This window comes from Stomoxys calcitrans, chromosome 4 (assembly GCF_963082655.1).
Source record: "Stomoxys calcitrans chromosome 4, idStoCalc2.1, whole genome shotgun sequence".
In the NCBI taxonomy this organism is placed as follows: Eukaryota; Metazoa; Arthropoda; class Insecta; order Diptera; family Muscidae; genus Stomoxys; species Stomoxys calcitrans.
The window spans coordinates 157,412,541-157,435,353 of record NC_081555.1 but is presented as its reverse complement, the minus strand read 5'-3'; the positions used below and the strand labels follow the sequence as shown (position 1 = coordinate 157,435,353).

General features: G+C 37.2%; 1 protein-coding gene across 2 annotated transcripts in view; it reads left to right on the top strand.

Moving 5' to 3' along the window:
* The window catches only part of LOC106082077 (protein mab-21-like), a 28,004-nt gene extending 20,392 nt beyond the window's left edge, over nucleotides 1–7,612 (top strand). For both annotated transcript variants that reach the window (XM_013244405.2, XM_013244397.2), the window contains exons 3-4: nucleotides 2,802–3,355; nucleotides 6,034–7,612. In XM_013244405.2, coding sequence (XP_013099859.1) covers nucleotides 2,802–3,355; nucleotides 6,034–6,383 — 904 coding nt within the window. In that variant the 3' untranslated portion in view covers nucleotides 6,384–7,612. The remainder of the gene's footprint in view (nucleotides 1–2,801; nucleotides 3,356–6,033) is intronic.
* The last annotated feature ends 15,201 nt before the right edge of the window (nucleotides 7,613–22,813 follow it).

The window sequence follows — 22,813 nt, the reverse complement described above, 5'->3', positions numbered from 1 at the left end:
AGCTCAAGAAGTTAAAATCTAAAAATTTTTTGGGAAATCGGACAAAAAATGCGGCTTGTAAGGGATCATAAAATCAAATTTCGTGATCGGTATATATGGGAGCTATATCAGGTTATATACCGATTTAGATCTTACTTAGTACACTTGTTGTTCAGCCGCATCGGACAAAAATTGTCGCTTCCAATGGCTCAAGAAGTCAATTCGGGAGATCGGTTTATATGGGAGCTATATCAGCTTATAGACCGAATTGAATCGTACTTAGAACAGTTGTCATAACAGAATACTACATGCAAAATGTCAGCCAAATCGAACAAAAATTGCTGCTTGTAAGGGCTCAAGAAGTCATATCGGGAGATCGGTTTATATGGGAGCTATACCCAAATCTGAAACGATATGGCCCAATTTGCTATGCCCAACCAACTATATTAATAGTAAGTATCTGTGCAAAGTTTCAAGCGGCTAGCTTTACGCGTTCGATCGCTATCGTGATTTCGACAGACAGACGGACGGACATGGCTAAATCGACCCAGAATGTCGAGACGATCAAGAAATATATATATATGAACTTTATGGGGTCCTAGATCAATATTTCGAGGTGTTGCAAACGGAATGACTATATGAGTATACACCCTATCCTATTGTGGTGGGTATAAAAAGTATTTAAACCTAATAAATATTGACTTAAAGTTAGCCAGATAACCACTCAGCTAACAAAATTATCCGATTTCGGTCCGACCCTAGGATAAATCATCCGATATCGGATCCGATGTCTTACCGACATCGTTACGTAAAAACGAGAGAAGTGGTTGTCATGTTGTCGGAACAAACACGGCTGAGGGAAAACTCATATAAATTTACAGCCTTATCTTACCGATATCGGACCGATGTCGTACCGAATTTGGGCCGAATTCTCAGAGGATTTCGGACCGATTTCTTAACGAATGTCCACGAAATGCGGACGATTTTGCCGACAAATCGATCCGATTTCAGAACGATTTTTTGACCAATGTCTTCCAACAGATCAAACAAAACAAAAATTCTTCCATGGCAACTTCGAAGTTTCGGAGAGAAATCGGAACAAATTCTCAAATCTGAAGAAAAACTTTGGGAAATTCGGAAAGGTAAATTTGTTGCCGAAACTTTACCATTTGCCTTGGGGAAAGGTATTTTTATTACCCTATAACTTATGGAAGGGTAATTTTATTACCCTTTCCCTTGGAGGATGGTAATTTTATTCCCCTTTCCCTTGGGGAGGGGTACAACTACAGAAAGTATTTTCGTATTGAAATCGGACGTACCTTTCGAAACTTCGTTTAGAATTTTGAACGATTTCGGAAGTATTGGGTTGCCCAAAAATTAATTGCGGATTTTTTAAAAGAAAGTAAATGCATTTTTAATAGAACTTAGAAAGAACTTTAATCAAATATACTTTTTTTACACTTTTTTCTAAAGCAAGCTAAAAGTAACAGCTGACAACTGACAGAAGAAAGAATGCAATTACAGAGTCACAAGCTGTGAAAAAATTTGTCAACGCCGACTATATGAAAAATCCGCAATTACTTTTTGGGCTTTTTGAACCCAATAGTTACGTAATGAAATCGGATGTTCCTTCCGAAACTTCGTTAAGAATTTTGACCAATTTCTGAAGTAATTTCGTACAGAAATCGCACATACCTTTCGAAACTTCGTAAAGAATTCTGAAGTAATTTCGTATTGAAATCGGACGTACCTTTCAAAACTTCGAAAATAATTCTGAATTAATTTCGTATTGAAATCGGACGTTCCTTCGGAAACTTCGTAAAGAATTCTGAACGATATCGGAAGTGATTTCATATTGAAATCGGATGTTCCTTCCGAAACTTCGTAAACAATTCTGAACAATTTCGGAAGTATTTTCGTATTGATCTCGGAATTCTCATTCATTCATCCAGAATTCTTTCAGATCTATCGGAACGAAAATTCCTTCCGACAAACAGTGCAGAAATCGTTCAGAATACCTTCAAAACTGTCGGAAGAAAAATTAAAAAAACCATACGAAAAGACGGTGAGGAATCGTTCAGAATTCTTTCAGAACTTTCGGACCAAAAATTCCTTCAAACAAACATTCCAGAAATCATTCAGAATTGCTTCCGAACTTTTGGAAGAAAAAATCAAATAAGCCCCATACGAAAAGACGGTCATAATTCATTCAGAACTTTCAGAACAAAAAATTCTTCAGACAAACAGTCTAGAAAACATTCACAATTCCTTCCGAACTGTCGGAAGAAAAATAAAAAAAACCAGAATTTTTTCAGAACTCTCGGAACAAAAATTCCATCCGACAAACAATGCAGAATTCGTTCAGAATTCCTTTCGAACTGTCGGAAGACAAATTTATATAAACCCCATAGGAAAAGACGGTCGAAATCGTTTAGAATTCTTCCGAACTGTCGGAAGAAAAATTCAAAAAAACCTATACGAAAAGACGGTCAAAAATCGTTCAGAATTCTTTCAGAACTCTCGCAACAAATATTCCCTCAGAAAATCGAACAGAATTCGGAACGAACTCGGTAAGATCTTGTCAGTAGACTTCAGAATTTGTTCGAATTTGTTTAACATCAGACATCTGGTTTGCTGGGCAAATATCCCCCCTTCATCACTTGTATACATTCCACACAAGTGGTAACGAAACGTTACTATGCAAGAATTAAAATTAGCCAAACAAAGCAAGAAAGAAATCGTCCACTAACTTTGAAATTTTAAACAAATTTGAATTAATTTATTATAAAAAATGTCTAACTTTATTCCTTTTTTTCTTTTAGATTTGAAGGCGTTGAAGTCATATCGCCCAATGAATTCGAAATCGTGCTATATCTCAATCAAATGGGCGTCTTCAATTTTGTCGATGATGGTACACTACCCGGTTGTGCAGTGCTTAAGCTCAGCGATGGTCGCAAACGTTCCATGTCACTGTGGGTAGAATTCATTACAGCCTCTGGATATCTATCATCCCGAAAAATACGCGCTCGTTTCCAGACACTGGTGGCCCAGGCTTGTGACAAAAGTATTTATCGGGATATGGTCAAAATGATTGGCGATACCACAGAGGTCAAGCTAAGGATACGTGAACGTTTTGTAGTGCAAATAACTCCGGCCTTTAAGTGTTCGGGCATTTGGCCAAGATCGGCAGCACATTGGCCATTGCCACACTTACCCTGGCCTCATCCCAGCATTGTGGCTGAGGTAAAGACAGAAGGATTCGATTTGCTTTCGAAGGAGAGTGTCATATTTCAAAATAAGAACAACAATGCAGCAAGCATGGAAGGTGATGCATGGGTGTTGAGTTTTTTTGAGGCTGAAAATCGTCTACTGCAAGGTAAGAGATAATTTTATTATTAGATTTAGAGAAAAACAAATAAAAGGCAGAAAGTTCAGCCGAGTTGAACTTAGGATACACATCAGCTTGAGTATGTATATAAACAAAGTTTCGTCAAAATCCACTGAAATATGCACCATTTATGAACCCTAGTAGCTATATCGAAACATGATCATCTGTTCTGGACCAAACTCGCTATATATAGATATAGACCGATATTTGGCGCGGACGTCGGGGCTCTTAACATAACTCATTATGCAAAATTTCAGCAAAATCGAGTAAAAAATGCGAGTTTTGTGAGTTTAAAACCGTAAACTGGGCGATCGATATATAGGGCAGCTATATCCAAATGTGCTATACTCGGGGATGATTTTAGGGGTTTAGCATAGCTCACTGTTCCAAATGGGGTATAAAGATGCCAGTTATGGGAGAAAGACCTTTATCCGGAAGATCGGTCTATACGGGGTATATACCCAAAAATTGTCCGATCTAAATAATATCCGGCTCGGACGTGAGCATTAAAACAATTTTAGCGGTGGTTATCCCCTTACTAGCCACATTTGTGAGGTATCCTGCCATGTTAAAACTTCTCAACAAAGTAGTGTCGCTATGCGGCTAGCCGTACGGACTCGGCATAAAAAGGAGGCCCCTTATCATTGAGCCTAAACTTTAATCGGAATGCACCCGATGATATAAGAGAAGTAAACCCTGTTCCTTAGTGGAATGTTCATGGGAAATTAAGTAGTACAAGAGGATGCTCAGGTCCAGACTCTATTAAGAGTCAGCGCCTACTCGGGAAAGCCGCCCTACGTTTGCCATCAGTCGACTGAGTTGCGCCATTATCTACGAGACCATTGTCATCTTATGCCGGATTTGCTCTGCATAGGTCAGCTTTGAATCCAGTCGAATTCCCAAATATGTAATTCACCTCTTGGTATTCACAAGTAAGTCGAGCTTATCCATTTACACTCACAACTCTGTCTCCTGTCATCACAAATTGTAAACCGAGTTAGTCCAGCCAGACTTGCTCTTACCCTTATCTGCTGTAGTTTATTCTCTGTCCCTTCCGTGTCTCTTGCTATAATGACAGCAGCGATGTCGTCTGGATATCCTACTAGAAAGGCTTCGTCTAGCGTTTTTATTTTCCCTGTGTTTGATCATTTTTGGCATTTAAAAAATCCGGTCCTTCTGATCTGAACTCATATTCTCTCTTGAGAAGTATATATCAGTACCCTATTTTGCAGGTAACTTCTCATTATTCTCATCAGATATGCGGCGATATTAATGTCCTCTCTGAGTGCCCGGAAGGCGTCAGACCATTTGAGGCTATTAAATGCGTTTTTCACATCCCGTGTGGACCAGAGGACAATCGACCTAGAGTAGGGGTTCTTTAACTAGCCGCTTTATTATCTTCACCACATCTCTGAGAACTCCAATAGTGAATATTCCTGCTCGAAAGCCATGTTGTCCACCTCTCTCAATGATGGCGTTCTGGTACCGTGGCCTTATGAGTCGCTCCGAAAGCTTGCAACCCGGGCACCCGTTAAAGATTCTCAGTAGAAATTATGGTCTGTTTTCAGCTATTTGCCTGATGACCTCGGCTGTTATACCTTCTGGACCGGGGGTATTTGAGGCTTTTTAAATGCGTTCTTCACATCACGGTCCAAGTATAGAGTTCTGCGGCACTCTTGATGTGACCTCATATTCTCTCTTGAGAGGTATATATCAGTACCCTGTTTTGCAGGTAACTTCTCATTATTCTCATCAGATACGCGGGGATATTAATGTCCTCTCTGAGTGCCCTGACCATTTGAGGCTATTAAATGCGTTCTTCACATCCAGTGTGGACAAGAGGACAATCGATCTAGAGTAGTGGTTTTTTACCTAGCCGCCTTTATTATCTCCACCACATCTCTGAGAATTCCACTCATTCCTGCCCGAAAGCCATGTTGTCCACCACTCTCAATGATGGCGTTCTGGTGCCGTGGCTTTATGAGTCGCTCCATAAGCTTGCTGACCAGGCACATTCTCAGTAGAAATTCCGGTCTGTTTTCAGCTATTGGCCTGATGGCCTCATTTGGTATACCTTCTAGAACGGGTTTTTTTTTTTGCTCTAGAGGCTGCGAGACGCAATCGTAGCTTCTCCATCGTAAAAGGGCTTATTTTGTCATTGGGCTTTTCATAAATTTCATCTTATCTATGGTCGTGTCGGAGATAGAGTGTGTAGACTACATCTACCACTGTGAATACTTGCTTATCCGACATTCTAACAATCCGGCATTATATCCTCAGCCCTCGGTAAAAGATAATGCTCCATCTTATTGTCCGTATTCCGTGGTTTCAAGTCCAATATGCAATTGGACTTGTAACACTGGTCCAAACTCATACCTCATCAAGTGTTTATAAAATAAAAGTAGAGTTATCTTCTACCATTGAACAAGCCACTTCGTCAGACTTCTACTTCTTAAGGTCAAATCCTAGCAACTCCTTCCATATACTTTATGTTACATTACATTACTTGGAATGTATCGTGGTGATATTTTCTATTGACTACCTTGGCTATTGGTTCCCATTGCTGTGTTGGTTACTTAAACGAATCCAACCCATCATATACATTTATTATTGATCGTTGTAGACTTCCAAAACTTTTTAACGATTGTTTCTGTTTCCCTTTTCAGGTGGCTGTCGTCGTCGTTGCCTAAGCATCCTGAAGACACTGCGCGATCGCCATCTAGAATTGCCTGGTAATCCTATAACCGCCTATCATTTGAAAACCCTGCTGTTGTACGAATGTGAAAAACATCCGCGTGATTTTGAATGGGATGAGCCGTGTATTGCGGATCGCATCAATGGCATATTTCTGCAATTAATATCCTGTCTGCAATATCGTCGATGTCCTCACTACTTTCTACCGACTTTGGATTTGTTCAAGGGTAAATCGCCCAGTGCTTTGGAACAAGCCGCCAAACAAGTATGGCGTCTTACAAGGGAAATGCTAACAAATGCCAGTGCATTTGAGAAATTGTAAAAAGGAAAAAAAAACGGCAAGGGATTACTGAAGAGAAGGAGAGTCATTATGGCCCGCAATTCAAGTGAGAATAATTAAAAAAAAAAAGAATGAAATAAAGAAGTCTGCAGCTCAAAGCATTATATAAGCCAAGCCATGTTGTATAGAAGATGTTGAACACTACAACATCATGATAATGAGAACACATTAGTTATTGTTTTTTATTTACTTTTTTGTATCTTAGGCCATTGAATAATATTTTTTTTTTTTTCACAAAAATCGAAGATTTTTAACTTCAAGGCCATATAAAATATTATCGTAACTGTAACAAAAAATAAAAACTCTTTGTATTTTTTAGCTAAGCCAAACTAAAACAATACCCTCTTTGCAAAAAAATGAACAGTATCACCGCCACATATTTTTTATCCCTAATCTAGAGATCATAGATAAGCACAAGAGTATCTTAACCATGATCATCACATGTGAACACCGAAGCATTCATACAACAACTAAACTCACTTCCATCCATCTACATTCATAGATTAAGTATTGAGTCTTACTGGGATTTGGTCCTTGGCAATGTGAGCATTGTTGGGATTATCCCCTGGGTAAAGATTATCATCAACTAACCAAACCCCCTCCATTGTACTCCTGAGTACTCACAATAATTTTCAGTTTATTTTTAACACATGATTATCTATGTTCATTTCACTCATTCATAGTTGAAAAATGTAACAACCCTCATTACACTCGAGAACAAAAGTTTATATATACATAAAAAAAATAGTTCACTGCATGTTTTCATATAATATAGAATTATTTCACTAATCTCTCTTTCCTCATCGCTCATTAAAAATATGAAATAAAACCAGCACACATAAAGTATACGATTTAAAAATATTATTTTATTAAAATTTATTGATAACTATTCGAAAACTGTAGAAACGGAAAATCACATTGGAAGTCCATATTCTGTTTGAAAAACAACAATAAGAACTTCCTGTGTGTTCTTTGAATAAGAATTCAACTTGACTTAATGTTGAATTCAATTCTAGACTTTGATTACCAGGATTGGGAAGTTGATTACTCTTCTTTAATTTTTCTTATTATATAAAAAAAAGTCAAGATATCGATGTGCAATTTTATAAATATTTTAGAATATTGTAAAAAAGAACAACAAATCATAAAGAAATTGTTAATTAAAACTTTACTTAAATGCTTAGCAATTAAGGTATACAACACCACTCTTATACTTCTACTACTACTACTTTTGTGAAAACTTCATGTTACAAAATCTATTCAACTTTTAATAAAAAAGAAATTATAACAAAAAATACATTTTTGAAAGTGTTGACGAATTAACCTTACTTTTGCACTACGAGGCTTAGTTAAGGAGATATGGCTGTTTTAAATTTTCCTAGGAAAAAATTAATTTTTTGGTCGACTTTTATAATTTTTTGGAATTTTTGGAGGTTATCACGAACTAACCTTACTTTTGCTCTACGAGGCTTAGCTAAAGAGATATGGCAATTTTAAGTTTTCCTGGGGAAAATTTAATTTTTTGGTCGATTTACATAATTTTTTTTAATTTTTGGAAGTGATCACTAATTAACCTTACTTTTTCTCTAAGAGGCTTAGTTAAGTAGATATGGCCATTTTAAGTTTTCCTAGGGAAAAATACATTTTTTGGTCGTTTTTCATGAATTTTTTGAATTTTTGGAAGTAATCACGAATTAACCTTACTTTGGTCCTACGAGGCTTAGTAAAGGAAAGATTCATTTTTTGGTGGATTTTCATGAAATTTTTCAATTTTTAAAAGTGATCATTATTTTTGCTCTACAAGTCTTAGTTAAGGAGATATGGCCATTTTAAGTTTTCCTAGGGAAAAATTAATTTTTTGGTCGATTTTCATAATTTTTTTGAATTTTTGGAAGTGATCACGAATTAACCTTACTTTTGCTCTACGAAGCTTAGTTAAGGAGATATGACCATTTTATGTTTTCATAGGGAAAAACTCATTTTATGGCCTATTTTCATAAATTTTTCGAATTTTTGGAAGTGATCAAGAATTAACCTTACTTTTGCTCTACGAGGCTTAGTTAAGGGGATATATAGTAATTTTAAATTTTCCTTGGAAAAAATTAATTTTTTGGCCTATTTTCAAAAATTTTTTGAATTTTTGGAAGTGATCACGAATTAACCTTACTTTTGCTCAACGAGGCTTAGTTATGAAGATATGGCCATTTAAAGTTTTTCTATGGAAAAAATTCCTTTTTTTGCCTATATTCATAAATTTTTTGAATTTTTGGACGTGATCACGAATTAACCTTATTTTTGCTCTTCGAAGCTTAGTTAAGGAGATAAAGCCATTTTAAGTTTTCCTAGGGAAAAATTCATTTTTTTGGGCGAATTTCAGTAACTTTTTGAATTTTTGGAAGTGATCACGAATTAACCTTGCTTTTGCTCTACGAGGATTAGTTAAGTAGATATGGCCATTTTAAGTTTTCCTAGGGAAAAATTAATTTTTTGGTCGATTTTCATAAATTTTTTGAATTCTTGGAAGCGATTACGAATTAACCTTAATTATGCTCTACGAGGCTTAGTTAAGGAGATATGGCCATTTTAAGTTTTCCTATGGAAAAATTAATTTTATGGTCGATTTTCATGAATTTTTGGAAGTGATCACGAATTAACCTTACTTTTGCTCTATGGGGCTTAGTTAAGGAGATATGGCCATCATTTAAAGTTTTCCTAGGGAAAAATTCTTTTTTTTCGAGTTTCATAATATTTTTGAATTACCTTACTTTTGCTCTACGAGGCTTAGTTAAGGAGATATGGCCATTTAAAGTTTTCCTAGGGAAAATTTAATTTTTTGGTCGATATTCATAAATATTTTGAGCTTTTGGAAGTGATCACGAATCAACTTTACTTTTGCTCTACGAGGCTTTATTAAGGAGATATGGTAATTTTATGTTTTCCTGGGCAAAAAATAATTTTTTGGCCGATTTCATAAATTTTTTTTAATTTTTGGAAGTGATCACGTATTAGCCCTTCTTTTCCTCCACGAGGCTTAGTTAAGGAGATATGGCCATTTTAAGTTTTCCTAGGGAAAAACTTATTTGTTGGTCTATTTTCATAAATTTTTGGAAGTGATCACGAATTAACTTTACTTTTGCTCTACGAGGCTCAGTTAATGAGATATGGCCATTTTAAGTTTTCCTACGGAAAGATTCATTTTTTGGTCGATTTTCATAATTTTTTTGAATTTTTGGAAGTGATCACGAATTAGCCTTACTTTTGCTTTACGAGGCTTAGTTAAGGAGATATGGCAATTTTAAGTTTTCCTAGGTAAAAACTTATTTTTTGGTCGACTTTCATTAGTTTTTGGAAGTGATCCGAATTAACCTTACTTTTGCTCTGCGAGGCTTAGATGAGGACATATGGCCATTTTAAGTTTTCCTGGGGAAAAATTCAGTTTATGGTCAATTTTCTTATAATTTTTGATGTTTTGGAAGTTATCACGAATTAACCTTACTTTTGCTCTACGAGGCTTAGTTAAAGAGATATGGCCAATTTAAGTTTTCCTAGGGAAAAATTCATTTTTTGGTCGATTTTCATAATTTTTTTGAATTTTCGGAAGTGATCACAAATTAAAAATTCATTTTTTTGTCGATTTTCATAAATTTTTTGAATTTTTGGAAGTGATCACGATTTAACCATTGGGGTCCGCTAACACGTGGTCCTTAATTTGAATACCAGATTTTATATAGACTAAAAATCGGCTAACCAGACTTTCTGCAGATGGTGCTGTTGGGTCCTATGGTGAAAATGGGGCACCTTTTTTTACATCTGAAGGGGGCGTACCCTTTTTCTTACCCTTATTTACAGAAAGGCTAGATCTATAAGATGGGTTCAGCGTTTTAAGCGAATTTTTGGGGGCCAGCCTACCCTCAAAACCTACCATGGACTTAAGAGGCTCAAATGAATGATATTTGAAAGTACAGCTGAATAAAGGTAACCACTTTCGGGACCAAATCACCTCAAACACAAATCCCCCAAAAATTACTTATTTACAGACCATGTTAATAGGGAGCTCAAATAAGAGGTATTTGAAAGTGGAGCACTAATCTTATATCTACTTCCATTCGTAAGTGTCTTGGCCTGGGTACAAATTTTCTAACTATGGCAATATGGGGCTAAAAAGAAATGTATTGGGAAGCTGAAATTTATTCGCAGCGCCAAATATTTGTGCGGTCAATTGCAACTCTTTTTTTCTACAGAGGATCCATGTGTTTCTCGGGCGTCCCCTCCTTTGCTATCCTTACCGATTCCAGTCAAAAAGATTGATGCATGGCAAAATTAATTTCAAACTATCACAAGGCCCTAAAGTTTGCAAATTTAATTGTCAACATAAACAAACGTTTTTCAAAAGTTTACTTGTTTTGTCCTACAACAGGATATTGTCCTAAAGCTCAAATGTTCATATACAAAATCAAACTACCTTTACAAATTTCAGTCAGAACAATTTCTTTTTTATTATAACTTTTTTTTAATATCAAAGAAATTCCAAATAAATGACAAAACATTTCCAATAGCAGACAATAGCCTGCAGTATATGACAAAACCATACCACAGTAGTGGTGAAGGTAGGGTAAAAACATGGAATCCTAAATAAAAATTCTCAACAAAACCCATCAAAACATGTGGTGACATATATTTCAAAGCTTCTATTCATTGGTATTGTTTCGAAATGGGTACTGGCCTCCTTCCTTTCTTTGACAACAGGAAGCTGAGGGCAAACAAATCAAACCAATTTTTTTCTCCTTTTTTTAAGGGGGGGAGTAATACCATTCAAATTGCCAAGGGAGGGGGTGGGTTTTTTAATTTACTTTACATGCCATGAGGGGGATTCAGAAATTTGTTGAACATAATTTGTCAAATGCTTTTCAAGTTAATCGTTAAGCCCTTGTCCTCGCTGCTTGATAATCAGCATAAACTTGGACTCAGCATCTTTTTATGGATAGCAAGCAGAAGGCAGCCATCCACCAGACATTAGACCTGGTGCAGAAAACGTGCCATATCTTGGTGTATAAGTAACACCAGTCACTGGTTGCTTGGAAAGGCGGTGAAGGTACTGCCCCCACTCGATTTGTGGTCACGTGCAGTCATGCTTAATGTTATGTGATCTCTGAAGCACACGTTCGGTGTAAGGTGCTTCGTTGGAAGTTTTTTTCTTTTGGGGTTTCTTGTGCATGTTTGCCTCTTTTTTGGATTTTTGTATAGTGTTAGTCATGCCCTCCCACCCAAAGTATCAAAGAAGGCCATTTGTTTTGGAGTGCTTCACCTGATGTTTCCCATTGTAACACTGGTTGCTCCTTTATGTTTGCCAAAGTTCCATGTGTTTCATGTTGGGAATCGGCACACTTGCTAGGCACCATGGGTGATTTTTTTGTTTTAATTTTAAAGTATGAGACATAAATGAAACTTCATCTCGATACAGTCCTTTTAGTGTTTTTAGTCAATGAAATTCCATTTATCGTCCTTCCGACGTCCTTTTTACATCCACCACCATAAGATAGGGGGTATATTCATTTATTTAGTACCCGATTTCGCTGAAATTTTAAACAGTGAGTTATTTTAAGCCTCACGATATCCTACCCAAACTTGGTTCGGATCGGACTATATTTCGATATAGCTACCATCCGTCTGACCCAAGTATGATAAAGATCGAACTGTATTTAGATATAGCTGTCATATAGACCGATATACCGATTAAGGGTCTGAAGCTCATAAAAGCTTTAAGTATTACCCGACTTCATTGAAATTTGAAATAGTGAGTTGTTTTAAGCCTCCAGTCATCAGACCCAAATATGAGTCAGATCCGACTTTATAGATATAGCTGTCATATAGACTGATCTTCCAATCTAGGGTCTTAATGCCATAAAAATCACATTTATTGTCTGAAAATGTGACTTGACTCGGGATATAACTACGGATATAGTAGTGGAGTTATAATAAATTGGATGATGACTATATCCTTGTTTAATTTGGTCCAGATCGGTCCAGATTTATTAGACCACTCAATGTCCGTGCCGAATTTGAATGCATAAGTTTAAGGGTTTACATATGTACCCTAGGTGGTGGGTATCCAAAGTTCAGCCCTGCCGAACTTACTGCGTTTTTATTTTGTTTTATTATACCCATCACCAAAGGATGGGGTTATATTCATTTTGTCATTCCGTTTGCAACACATCGAAATATCCATTTCCGACCCTACAAAGTATATATATTCTTGATAAGCGTAAAAATCTAAGACGATTTAGCTATGCCCGTCTGTCTGTCCGTCTATCTGTTGAAATCTCGATACAATCTTTAAAAATAGAGATATTGAGCTGAAACTTTGCACAGATTCTTTTTTTGTCCATAAGCAGGTTAAGTTCGAAGATGGGCTATATCGGACTATATCTTGATATAGCCCCCATATAGACCGATCGTCCGATTTAGGGTCTTAGGCATATAAAAGCCACATTTATTATCCGATTTTGCTGAAATTTGGGACAGTGAGTTGTGTTAGGTCCTTCGATATCCTTCCTCAATTTGGCTCAGATAGGTCAAGATTTAAATATAGCTACCATATAGACCGATCCTCCGATTTAGGGTCTTAGGCCCATTAAAGCCACATTTATTATCCTATTTTGATGAAATTTGAGACAGTGAGTTGTGTTAGGCCCTTTGACATGCTTCGTCAATTTCGCCCAGATCGGTTAAGATTTGGATATAGCTGTCATATAGACCGATCCTCCGATTTCGGGTCTTATGCTCATAAAAGCCACATTTATTATTCAATTTTGTTGAAATTCGGGACCGTGTGTTGTCTTAGGCCCTTCGACGTTCTTCTTTAATTTGGACCTGATCGGTTCAGATTTGGATATACCTGCCATATAGGCCGATTTCTCAATTTAAGGTTTTGGGCCCATAAAAGGCCCATTTATTGTCCGATGTCGCCGAAATTTGGGACAGTGAGTTGTGTTAGATCCCTTGACATACTTCTGCAATATGGCATAGATCGGTTCAGATTTGGATATAGCTGCCATATAGACCGATCTTTCGGTTTTGGGGTCATAAAAGGCGCATTTATTGTCCAATGTCGCCGAAATTTGGCACAGTGAGTTAAGTTAAGCCCCTTGACATACTTTTGCAATATGGTGCAGTTTTGGATATAGCTGCCATATAGACCGATCTCTCGGTTTTAGGTTTTGGGGCCATAAAAGGCGCATTTATTGTCCGATGGCGCTGAAATTTGAGACAGTGAGTTTAGTAAGGCTCTTTGATGTCCTTCTTCATTTTTGCCCAGATCGGTCCAGATGTGGATATAGCTGCCATATAGACCAATATCTCGATTTAAAGTCTTGGCCCCATAAAAGGTGCATTTATAATCCGATTTCACTGAAATTTGACACAGTGACTTATGTTAGGCTTTTCGACATTCGTATATTTTATGGTTCCAATCGGTTTATTTTTATACCCACCACCGAAGGATGGGGGTATATTCATTTTGTCATTCCGTTTGCAACACATCGAAATATCCATTTCCGACCCTATAAAGTATATATATTCTTGATCAGCGTAAAAATCTAAGACGATCTAGGCATGTCCGTCCGTCTGTCCGTCTGTCTGTTGAAATCACGCTACAGTCTTTAAAAATTGAGATATCGAGCTGAAATTTTGCACAAATTCTTTTTTTGTCCATAAGCAGGTTAAGTTCGAAGATGGGCTATATCGGACTATATCTTCATATAGCCCCCATATAGACCGATCCGCCGATTTAGGGTCTTAGGCCCATAAAAGCCACATTTATTACCCGATTTTGCTGAAATTTGGAAAAGTGAGTTTTGTTAGGCCCTTCGACATCCTTCGTCAATTTGGCTCAGATCGGTCCAGATTTGGATATAGCTGCCATATAGACCGACCCTCCGATTTAGGGTCTAAGGGCCATAAAAGCCAAATCTTTTATCCGATTCCACTGAAATTCGGGACAGTGAGTTGTGTTAGGCCCTTCGACATCCTTTGTCAATTTGGCCCAGATCGGTTCAGATTTGGATATAGCTGCCATATAGACCGATCCTCCGATTTATGGTGTTAGGCCCATAAAAGCCACATTTATTACCCGATTTTGCTGAATTTTAGGACAGTGAGTTGTGTTAGGCCCTTCGACATCCTTTCTCAATTTGGCCCAGATCGGTCCAGCTTTGGATATAGCTGCCATATAGACCGATCCTCCGATTTAGGGTCTTAGGCCCATAAAAGCCACATTTATTACCCGATTTTGCTGAAATTTGGCACAGCGAAATGTGTTAGGCCCTTCGACATCCTTTGTCAATTTGGCCCAGATCGGTTCAGATTTGGATATAGCTGCCATATAGACCGATCCTTCGATTTATGGTGTTAGGCCCATAAAAGCCACATTTATTACCCGATTTTGCTGAAATTTGGGACAGTGAGTTGCATTAGGCCCCTCGACATCTTTCTTCAATTTGGCCCAGATCGGTTCAGATTTGGATATAGCTGCTATATAGACCGATTTCTTGATTTAAGGTTTTGGGCCCATAAAATGCTCATTTATTGTCCGATGTCGCCGAAATTTGGGACAGTGAGTTAAGTTAAGCCCCTTGACATACATCTGCAATATCGCACAGATCGGTCCAAATGTAGATATAGCTGCCATATAGACCGATATCTAGGTTTTAGGTTTTGGGGCCATAAAGACGCATTTATTGTCCGATGTCGCTGAAATTTGAGACAGTGAGTTTAGTTAGGCTCTTCGACGTCCTTCTTCAATTTTGCCCAGATCGATCCAGATTTGAATATAGCTGCCATGTAGACCGATCTCTCGATTTAAAGTCTTTGCCCCATAAAAAGCGCATTTATAACCCAATTTCACTGAAATTTTACATAGTAACTTATGTTAGGCTTTTCAACATCCGTGTCGTATATGGTTCAGATCGGTTAATTTTTAGATATAGCTACTGTACTTATTACTATTTGGTCCAAATTGGAACATGTTTTGATATAACTGATATGGGTCATAAGGTATGAAATTTTCACCGAATTTTGATGAAAGGTGGTTTACATATATACCCGAGGTGGTGGGTATCCAAAGTTCGGCCCGGCCGAACTTAACGCCTTTTTACTTGTTATATATAGCTACGGTACTCATTATTATTTGGTCCAAATCGGAACATATTTCGATATACCTGCTATGGAACATAAGGTATGCAATTTTCACCGGATTTTGATGAAAGGTGGTTTACATATATACCCGAGGTGGTGGGTATCCAAAGTTCGGCCCGGCCGAACTTTATTTTATTTTATTTTATTTTATTTTATTTTATTTTGTTTTACTTTATTTTATTTTATTTTATTTTATTTTATTTTATTTTATTTTATTTTATTTTATTTTATTTTATTTTATTTTATTTTATTTTATTTTATTTTATTTTATTTTATTTTATTTTATTTTATTTTATTTTATTTTATTTTATTTTATTTTATTTTATTTTATTTTATTTTATTTTATTTTATTTTATTTTATTTTATTTTATTTTATTTTATTTTATTTTATTTTATTTTATTTTATTTTAAAAGCCACATTTATTATCCGATTTTGCTGAAATTTGGGACAGTGAGTTGTGTTAGGTCCTTCGATATCCTTCCTCAATTTGGCTCAGATAGGTCAAGATTTAAATATAGCTACCATATAGACCGATCCTCCGATTTAGGGTCTTAGGCCCATTAAAGCCACATTTATTATCCTATTTTGATGAAATTTGAGACAGTGAGTTGTGTTAGGCCCTTTGACATGCTTCGTCAATTTCGCCCAGATCGGTTAAGATTTGGATATAGCTGTCATATAGACCGATCCTCCGATTTCGGGTCTTATGCTCATAAAAGCCACATTTATTATTCAATTTTGTTGAAATTCGGGACCGTGTGTTGTCTTAGGCCCTTTTTATTTTATTTTATTTTATTTTATTTTATTTTATTTTATTTTATTTTATTTTATTTTATTTTATTTTATTTTATTTTATTTTATTTTATTTTATTTTATTTTATTTATTTTATTTTATTTTATTTTATTTTATTTTATTTTATTTATTTTATTTTATTTTATTTTATTTTATTTTATTTCATTTTATTTTATTTTACTTTATTTTATTTCATTTTATTTTATTTCATTATACCCACCACCGAAGGATGGGGGTATATTCATTTTGTCATTCCGTTTGCAACACATCGAAATATCCATTTCCGACCCTATAAAGTATATATATTCTTGATCAGCGTAAAAATCTAAGACGATCTAGACATGTCCGTCCGTCTGTCCGTTTGTCTGTTGAAATCACGCTACAGTCTTTAAAAATTGAGATATTGAGCTGAAACTTTGCACAGATTCTTTTTTTGTCCATAAGCAGGTTAAGTTCGAAGATGGGCTATATCGGACTACATCTTCATATAGCCCCCATATAGACCGATCCGCCGATTTAGGGTCTTAGGCCCATAAAAGCCACATTTATTATCCGATTTTGCTGAAATTTGGGACAGTGAGTTGCGTTGGACCCTTCGACATCCTTCGTCAATTTGGCTCAGATCGGTCCAAATTTGGATGTAGCTGCCATATAGACCGATCCTCCAATTTAGGGTCTTAGGCCCATAAAAGCCACATTTATTATCCGATTTTGCTGAAATTTGGGACAGAAAGTTGTGTTGAGCCCTTCGATATCCTTCGTCAATTTGGTCCAGATCGTTCCAAATTTGGATATAGCTGCCATATAGACCTATCCTCCGATTTATGGTCTTAGGCCCATAAAAGCCACATTTATTATCCGAATTTGCTGAAATTTGGGACAGAGCGTTGCGTTGAGCCCTTCGACATCCTTCGTCAATTTGGCTCATATCGGTCCAAATTTGGATATAGCTGCCATATAGACCGATCCTCCGATTTATGGTCTTAGGCCCATAAAAGCCACATTTATTATCCGATTTTGCTGAAATTTGGGACAGTGATTTGCCTTAGGCCCTTCGACATCTCTCTTCTAGTTGGCCCTGATCGGTTCAGATTTGGATATAGCTGCCATATAGACCGATCTCTCGATTTAAGGTTTTGGGCCCATAAAAAGCGCATTTATTGTCCGATGTCGCCGAAATTTGGGACAATGACTTGTGTTGGGCCCTTCGATATTTGCCTTCAATTTGGCTCAGATCGGTCCAGATTTGGATATAGCTGCAACATAGACCGATCTCTCGGTTGAACAATGACTTGTACTTATAAGCATTTGGTCTAAATCGAATGATATCTATAGAGCTGCTATGGGGCATAAGGTATGCATTTTTCACTGGTTTTATTTTATTTTATTTTATTTTATTTCATGCCCATTTCTCCCATTGTCCCGGCAATGATGAGATTAAACATCATCAAGACAGGCGTGTGTCGATTAGTCGTTAGTAGTACTCTCTACCCCCATGCTGCATTCCGGGGGAATGGTAGGTTATCATTTTTATACGCCTTCACAATCAGCTGGTAAATGTCTCTTTGTTCAGTGGGTAATAAATACTCAGTCATGGCAATGGATGTGGTGGCATGGCCTGACATGGCCAAGTAATGTGATATTTTCCACATCTCACACAGACGACATGGCTGAGGACTCCAGCCTCAGCCAAGCAACTTAGCTACCCTGTTTCTTTTGTTTGCTCAGAAATATTTGTTGCGTAGGACTTGTGCTAATTCTTTTGCTTTCTGGCAGTTATCGCCGGCCATAGCTGGCTGGTGTTTGTTTTACGTTTATGTTTCGTGTTAAGGCATAATTTGTTATTATTTTTACCACATGGACTAAACCATACTTTGCCATTGTCTAATGTTTGGCATAGTCGCTGGAGTATGCTCTATCTGTGAGAAGTTGCAGTTGTAGCATCCTTAAGAAAAGTGTTTTTTTGTTTTATGCTCAAGCAGACATTCTGTCATTAGTTATATGATGTGTAGTGAAGGACATACCAACCATCTATCTAATGGATTGTTATTGAATATTATTGTAGGCATTAATAATATTTCATATTTTCTGAGCGGGTAGTTATTAAACTGATATGTTCTTTACGAATGCGAATGTGTGTGTGTGTATATATCAATGAAATTCAATAGTTTTAGGTTTTTTTGTTAAACTTGTTTTGGCAATTGCTAAGAGTTGCTTCACACTGATGAATGTGATATCTTTACCCTAAGATGGATAACTGACATTTCCGCTAACCTTGTTATACCCACCACCGAAGGAATGGGGGTATATTCATTTTGTCATTCCGTTTGCAACACATCGAAATATCCATTTCCGGCCCTATAAAGTATATATATTCTTGATCAGCGAAAAAATCTAAGACCATCTTGGCTTGTCCGTCCGTCTGTTCATCTGTCTGTTGGAATCACGCTACAGTCTTTAAAAATAGAGATATTGAACTAAAACTTTGCACAGATTCTTTGTCCATAAACAGGTTAAGTTCGAAGATGGGCTATATCGGACTATATCTTGATAGAAGTCCCATATAGACCGATCGGCCGATTTAGGGTCTTAGGCCCATAAAAGTCACATTTATTATTCGATTTTGCTGAAATTTGGTACAGTGAGTTGTGTTAGGCCCTTCGAAATTCTTCGTTAATTTGGCCCAGATCGGTCCAGATTTGGATATAGCTGCCATATAGACCGATCTGCCGATTTAGGGTCTTAGGCCCATAAAAGCCACATTTATTATCCGATTTTGCTGAAATTTGGATTGGGAATTGTGTAAGGCATCCTTCGACAATTTGGCTCAGATAGGTCCAGATTTGGATATAGCTGCCATATAGACCGATCCTCTGATTTAAGGTCTTAGGCCCATAAAACCCACATTTATTACCCAAGTTTGCTGGAATTTGTGACATTGAGTTGTGTTAGGCCCTTCGAAATTCTTCGTCAATTTGACCCAGATCGGTCCAGATTTGGATATTGCTGCCATATAGACCGATCCTCTGATTTAGGGTATTAGGCCAATAAAAGCCACATTTATTATCCGATTTTGCTGAAATTTGGGAGAGTGAGTTGTGTTAGGCATCCTTCGACATCCTTCATCAATTTGGCTCAGATCGGTCCAGATTTGGAATAGTTGCCATATAGACCGATTCGGCCGTTCTCCCAATTTTAAGCTTTTAGCCCATAAAAGGAGCATTTATTGTCCGATGTCGCCGAAATTCGGGACAGTGAGTTGTGTTCAGACCTTCGGCATCCTTCTTCAATTTGGCCCAGATTGGTCCAAATTTGAATATAGCTGTCATATAGACCGTTCTCCCAATTTTAAGCTTTTAGACCATAAAAGGCGCATTTATTGTCCGATGTCGCCGAAATTCGGGACAGTGAGTTGTGTTAAGACCTTCGACATCCTTCTTCAATTTGGGCCAGATCAGTTCAGATTTGAATATAGCTGCCATATAGACCGATCTCTCGATTTCAATGAAATTTGACACAGTGACTTATATTAGCCATGTCCGTCCGTCTGTCTGTCGAAAGCACACTAAATTTTAGAGGAGTAAAGCTAGCCGCTTGAAATTTTGCACAAATGTAGGTCGGTTGGGATTGTAAATGGGCCATATCGGTCAATGTTTTGATATAGCTGTCATATAAACCGATCTTGGATCTTGACTTCATGAGCCTCTAGAGGGCGCAATTCTTATCCGATTGAAATGAAATGAAAATCTTCTCTTTTATCCTTTTTTGTCTAAGAAGAGATGCCAGGAAAAGAACTCGACAAATGCGATCCATGGTGGAGGGTATATAAGATTCGGCCCGGCCGAACTTAGCACGCTTTTACTTGTTTGTTTTTTTTTTCTTTGGGTAATAGTTTAGATATGATTTTGAACTCCAATTTTTTAAGGCTACCATTATACATAATGCATTGTATCGAAAATAAAACTCTATACGATGACCACACCATGTAATTTCTTGATTAAATTGAAAATCCACGACATTCATTACAATTATTAATGAGTTTGTTTCGATACACAAACATTATTTATTGGTATCACACAAGCCGTGATTCCTTTACTCTCTCTAGAGCCAAGGCAGCATATGATAGCAGGATGGTCGAGCATAGCAGGCATTGAAATGGCTATAAATTCCTTACCCTTAAGTTAAAAAGAAACATTAAACCTGGTTAACATATGAAAATACGACCGTTTTTTTCAATTCCCAGAATATTTAAAATAATTCCCTTTGTCTGTCCATGTGTCCGTCCAATGGGCTCCTCGAACATTTAACGTAACCAAATATTGTCAACATGTTGATAATTTCTCTGAATGTCTGCCTTAAAGACTCTGTTCGATTGAAAATTAACATAAAATTCTTCTGACTTGCTGGCCATTGGAGAACACATGACGCAGGCCAACAAGTGGGGAGCAATCGATCGCCAATGATTCAAAACTTGCAACAGAAATGCATATACCACAAGCGTAGCTACGCACTTTAAGTATCACTACCTGGGCCCCTAGGCATATTTATGACCTTCAAAACATGAGAGGACCCAAAGTAAACCCCATTGGTTAACCCATAACAAAATGTTGGCCATCTTAAGTCAGTGAAAAGTCTGTGGCAGTAACGATCATATCGATTGTTTTTCTCTTCACAAGCGGTTTCTAGAGATTAAACCTTTGCATGTCTTTGGGAATATTTTGTGTATGTTTTTGGGATTTTTGTTTTGAAGTCACATACATCGTGTGTGGGGTAGGAAAATCCAACAAACTGATTTCCACTGAAATGAGACATTTGTGGAATGCACGTTAGTGGAATTTGTAAATAGTTTGATGGAACATAGAAACGGCATAGGGGAATTAGTTGCATCGATTAGCTGAACAGCACCCCAAAGCTGGTTGCGTTTTGGGGGATGGGCTGTCGTAAATGTTATCTAATTTCTGGGAAAATATTGTCTGATACCCCAATCAAACTCAAAAAGTCACCTTATAAATAAAACAATTTAAATTTTTTTTGTTTTTTAATTTTGACATTAAATGACCATGTTTTTTTGGTTTTTGTGGAATTTGTTTAACTTTGTCAAATTTCCATGTTTTTATACCCACCACCGAAGGATGGGGGTATATTCATTTTGTCATTCCGTTTGCAACACATCGAAATATCCATTTCCGACCCTATAAAGTATATATATTCTTGATCAGCGTAAAAATCTAAGACGATCTAGCCATGTCCGTCCGTCTGTCCGTCTGTCCGTCTGTCCGTCTGTCTGTTGAAATCACGCTACAGTCTTTAAAAATAGAGATATTGAGCTGAAATTTTGCACAGATTCTTTTTTTGTCCATAAGCAGGTTAAGTTCGAAGATGGGCTATATCGGACTATATCTTGATATAGCCCCCATATAGACCGATCCGCCGATTTAGGGTCTTAGGCCCATAAAAGCCACATTTATTATCCGATTTTGTTGAAATTTGGGACAGTGAGTTGTGTTAGGCCCTTCGACATCCTTTGTCAATTTGGCTCAGATCGGTCCAGATTTGGATATAGCTGCCATATAGACCGATCCTCCGATTTAGGGTCTAAGGCCCATAAAAGCCACATTTATGGTCCGATTTCGCTGAAATTTGGGACAGTGAGTTGTCTTAGGCCCTTTGACATGTTTCTTTAATTTGGTCCAGATCGGTTCAGATTTGGATATAGCTGCCATATAGACCGATCCTCCGGTTTAGGGTCTTAGGCCCACAAAAGCCACATTTATTATCCGATTTTGATGAAATTCGGGGCAGTGAATTGTATAAGACCCATCGACATCCTTCATTAATTTGGCTCAGATCGGTCCAGATTTGGATATAGCTGCCATATAGATCGATCCTCCGATTTATGGTGTAAGGCCCATAATAGCCACATTCATTATCCGATTTTGCTGAAATTTGGGACAGTGAGATGTGTTAGGCCCTTTGACATATTTCTTCAATTTGGTCCAGATCGGTTCAAATTTGGATATAGCTGCCATATTGACCGATTTCTTGATTTATGGTTTTGGGCCCATAAAATGCTCATTTATTGTCCGATGTCGCCGAAATTTGGGACAGTGAGTTAAGTTAAGCCCCTTGACATACTTCTGCAATATCGCACAGATCGGTCCAGATTTGGATATAGCTGCCATATAGACCGATATCTAGGTTTTGGGGCCATAAAAGACGCATTTATTGTCCGATGTCGCTGAAATTTGGCACAGTGAGTTTGGTTAGGCTCTTCGACGTCCTTCTTAAATTTTGCCCAGATCAGTCCAGATTTGCATATAGCTGCCATATAGACCGATCTCTTGATTTAAGGTTTTGGGCCTATAACAGAGGCATTTATTGTCCGATTTCGCCGAAATTTGGGACATTGCTTTGTGTTAGGCTCTT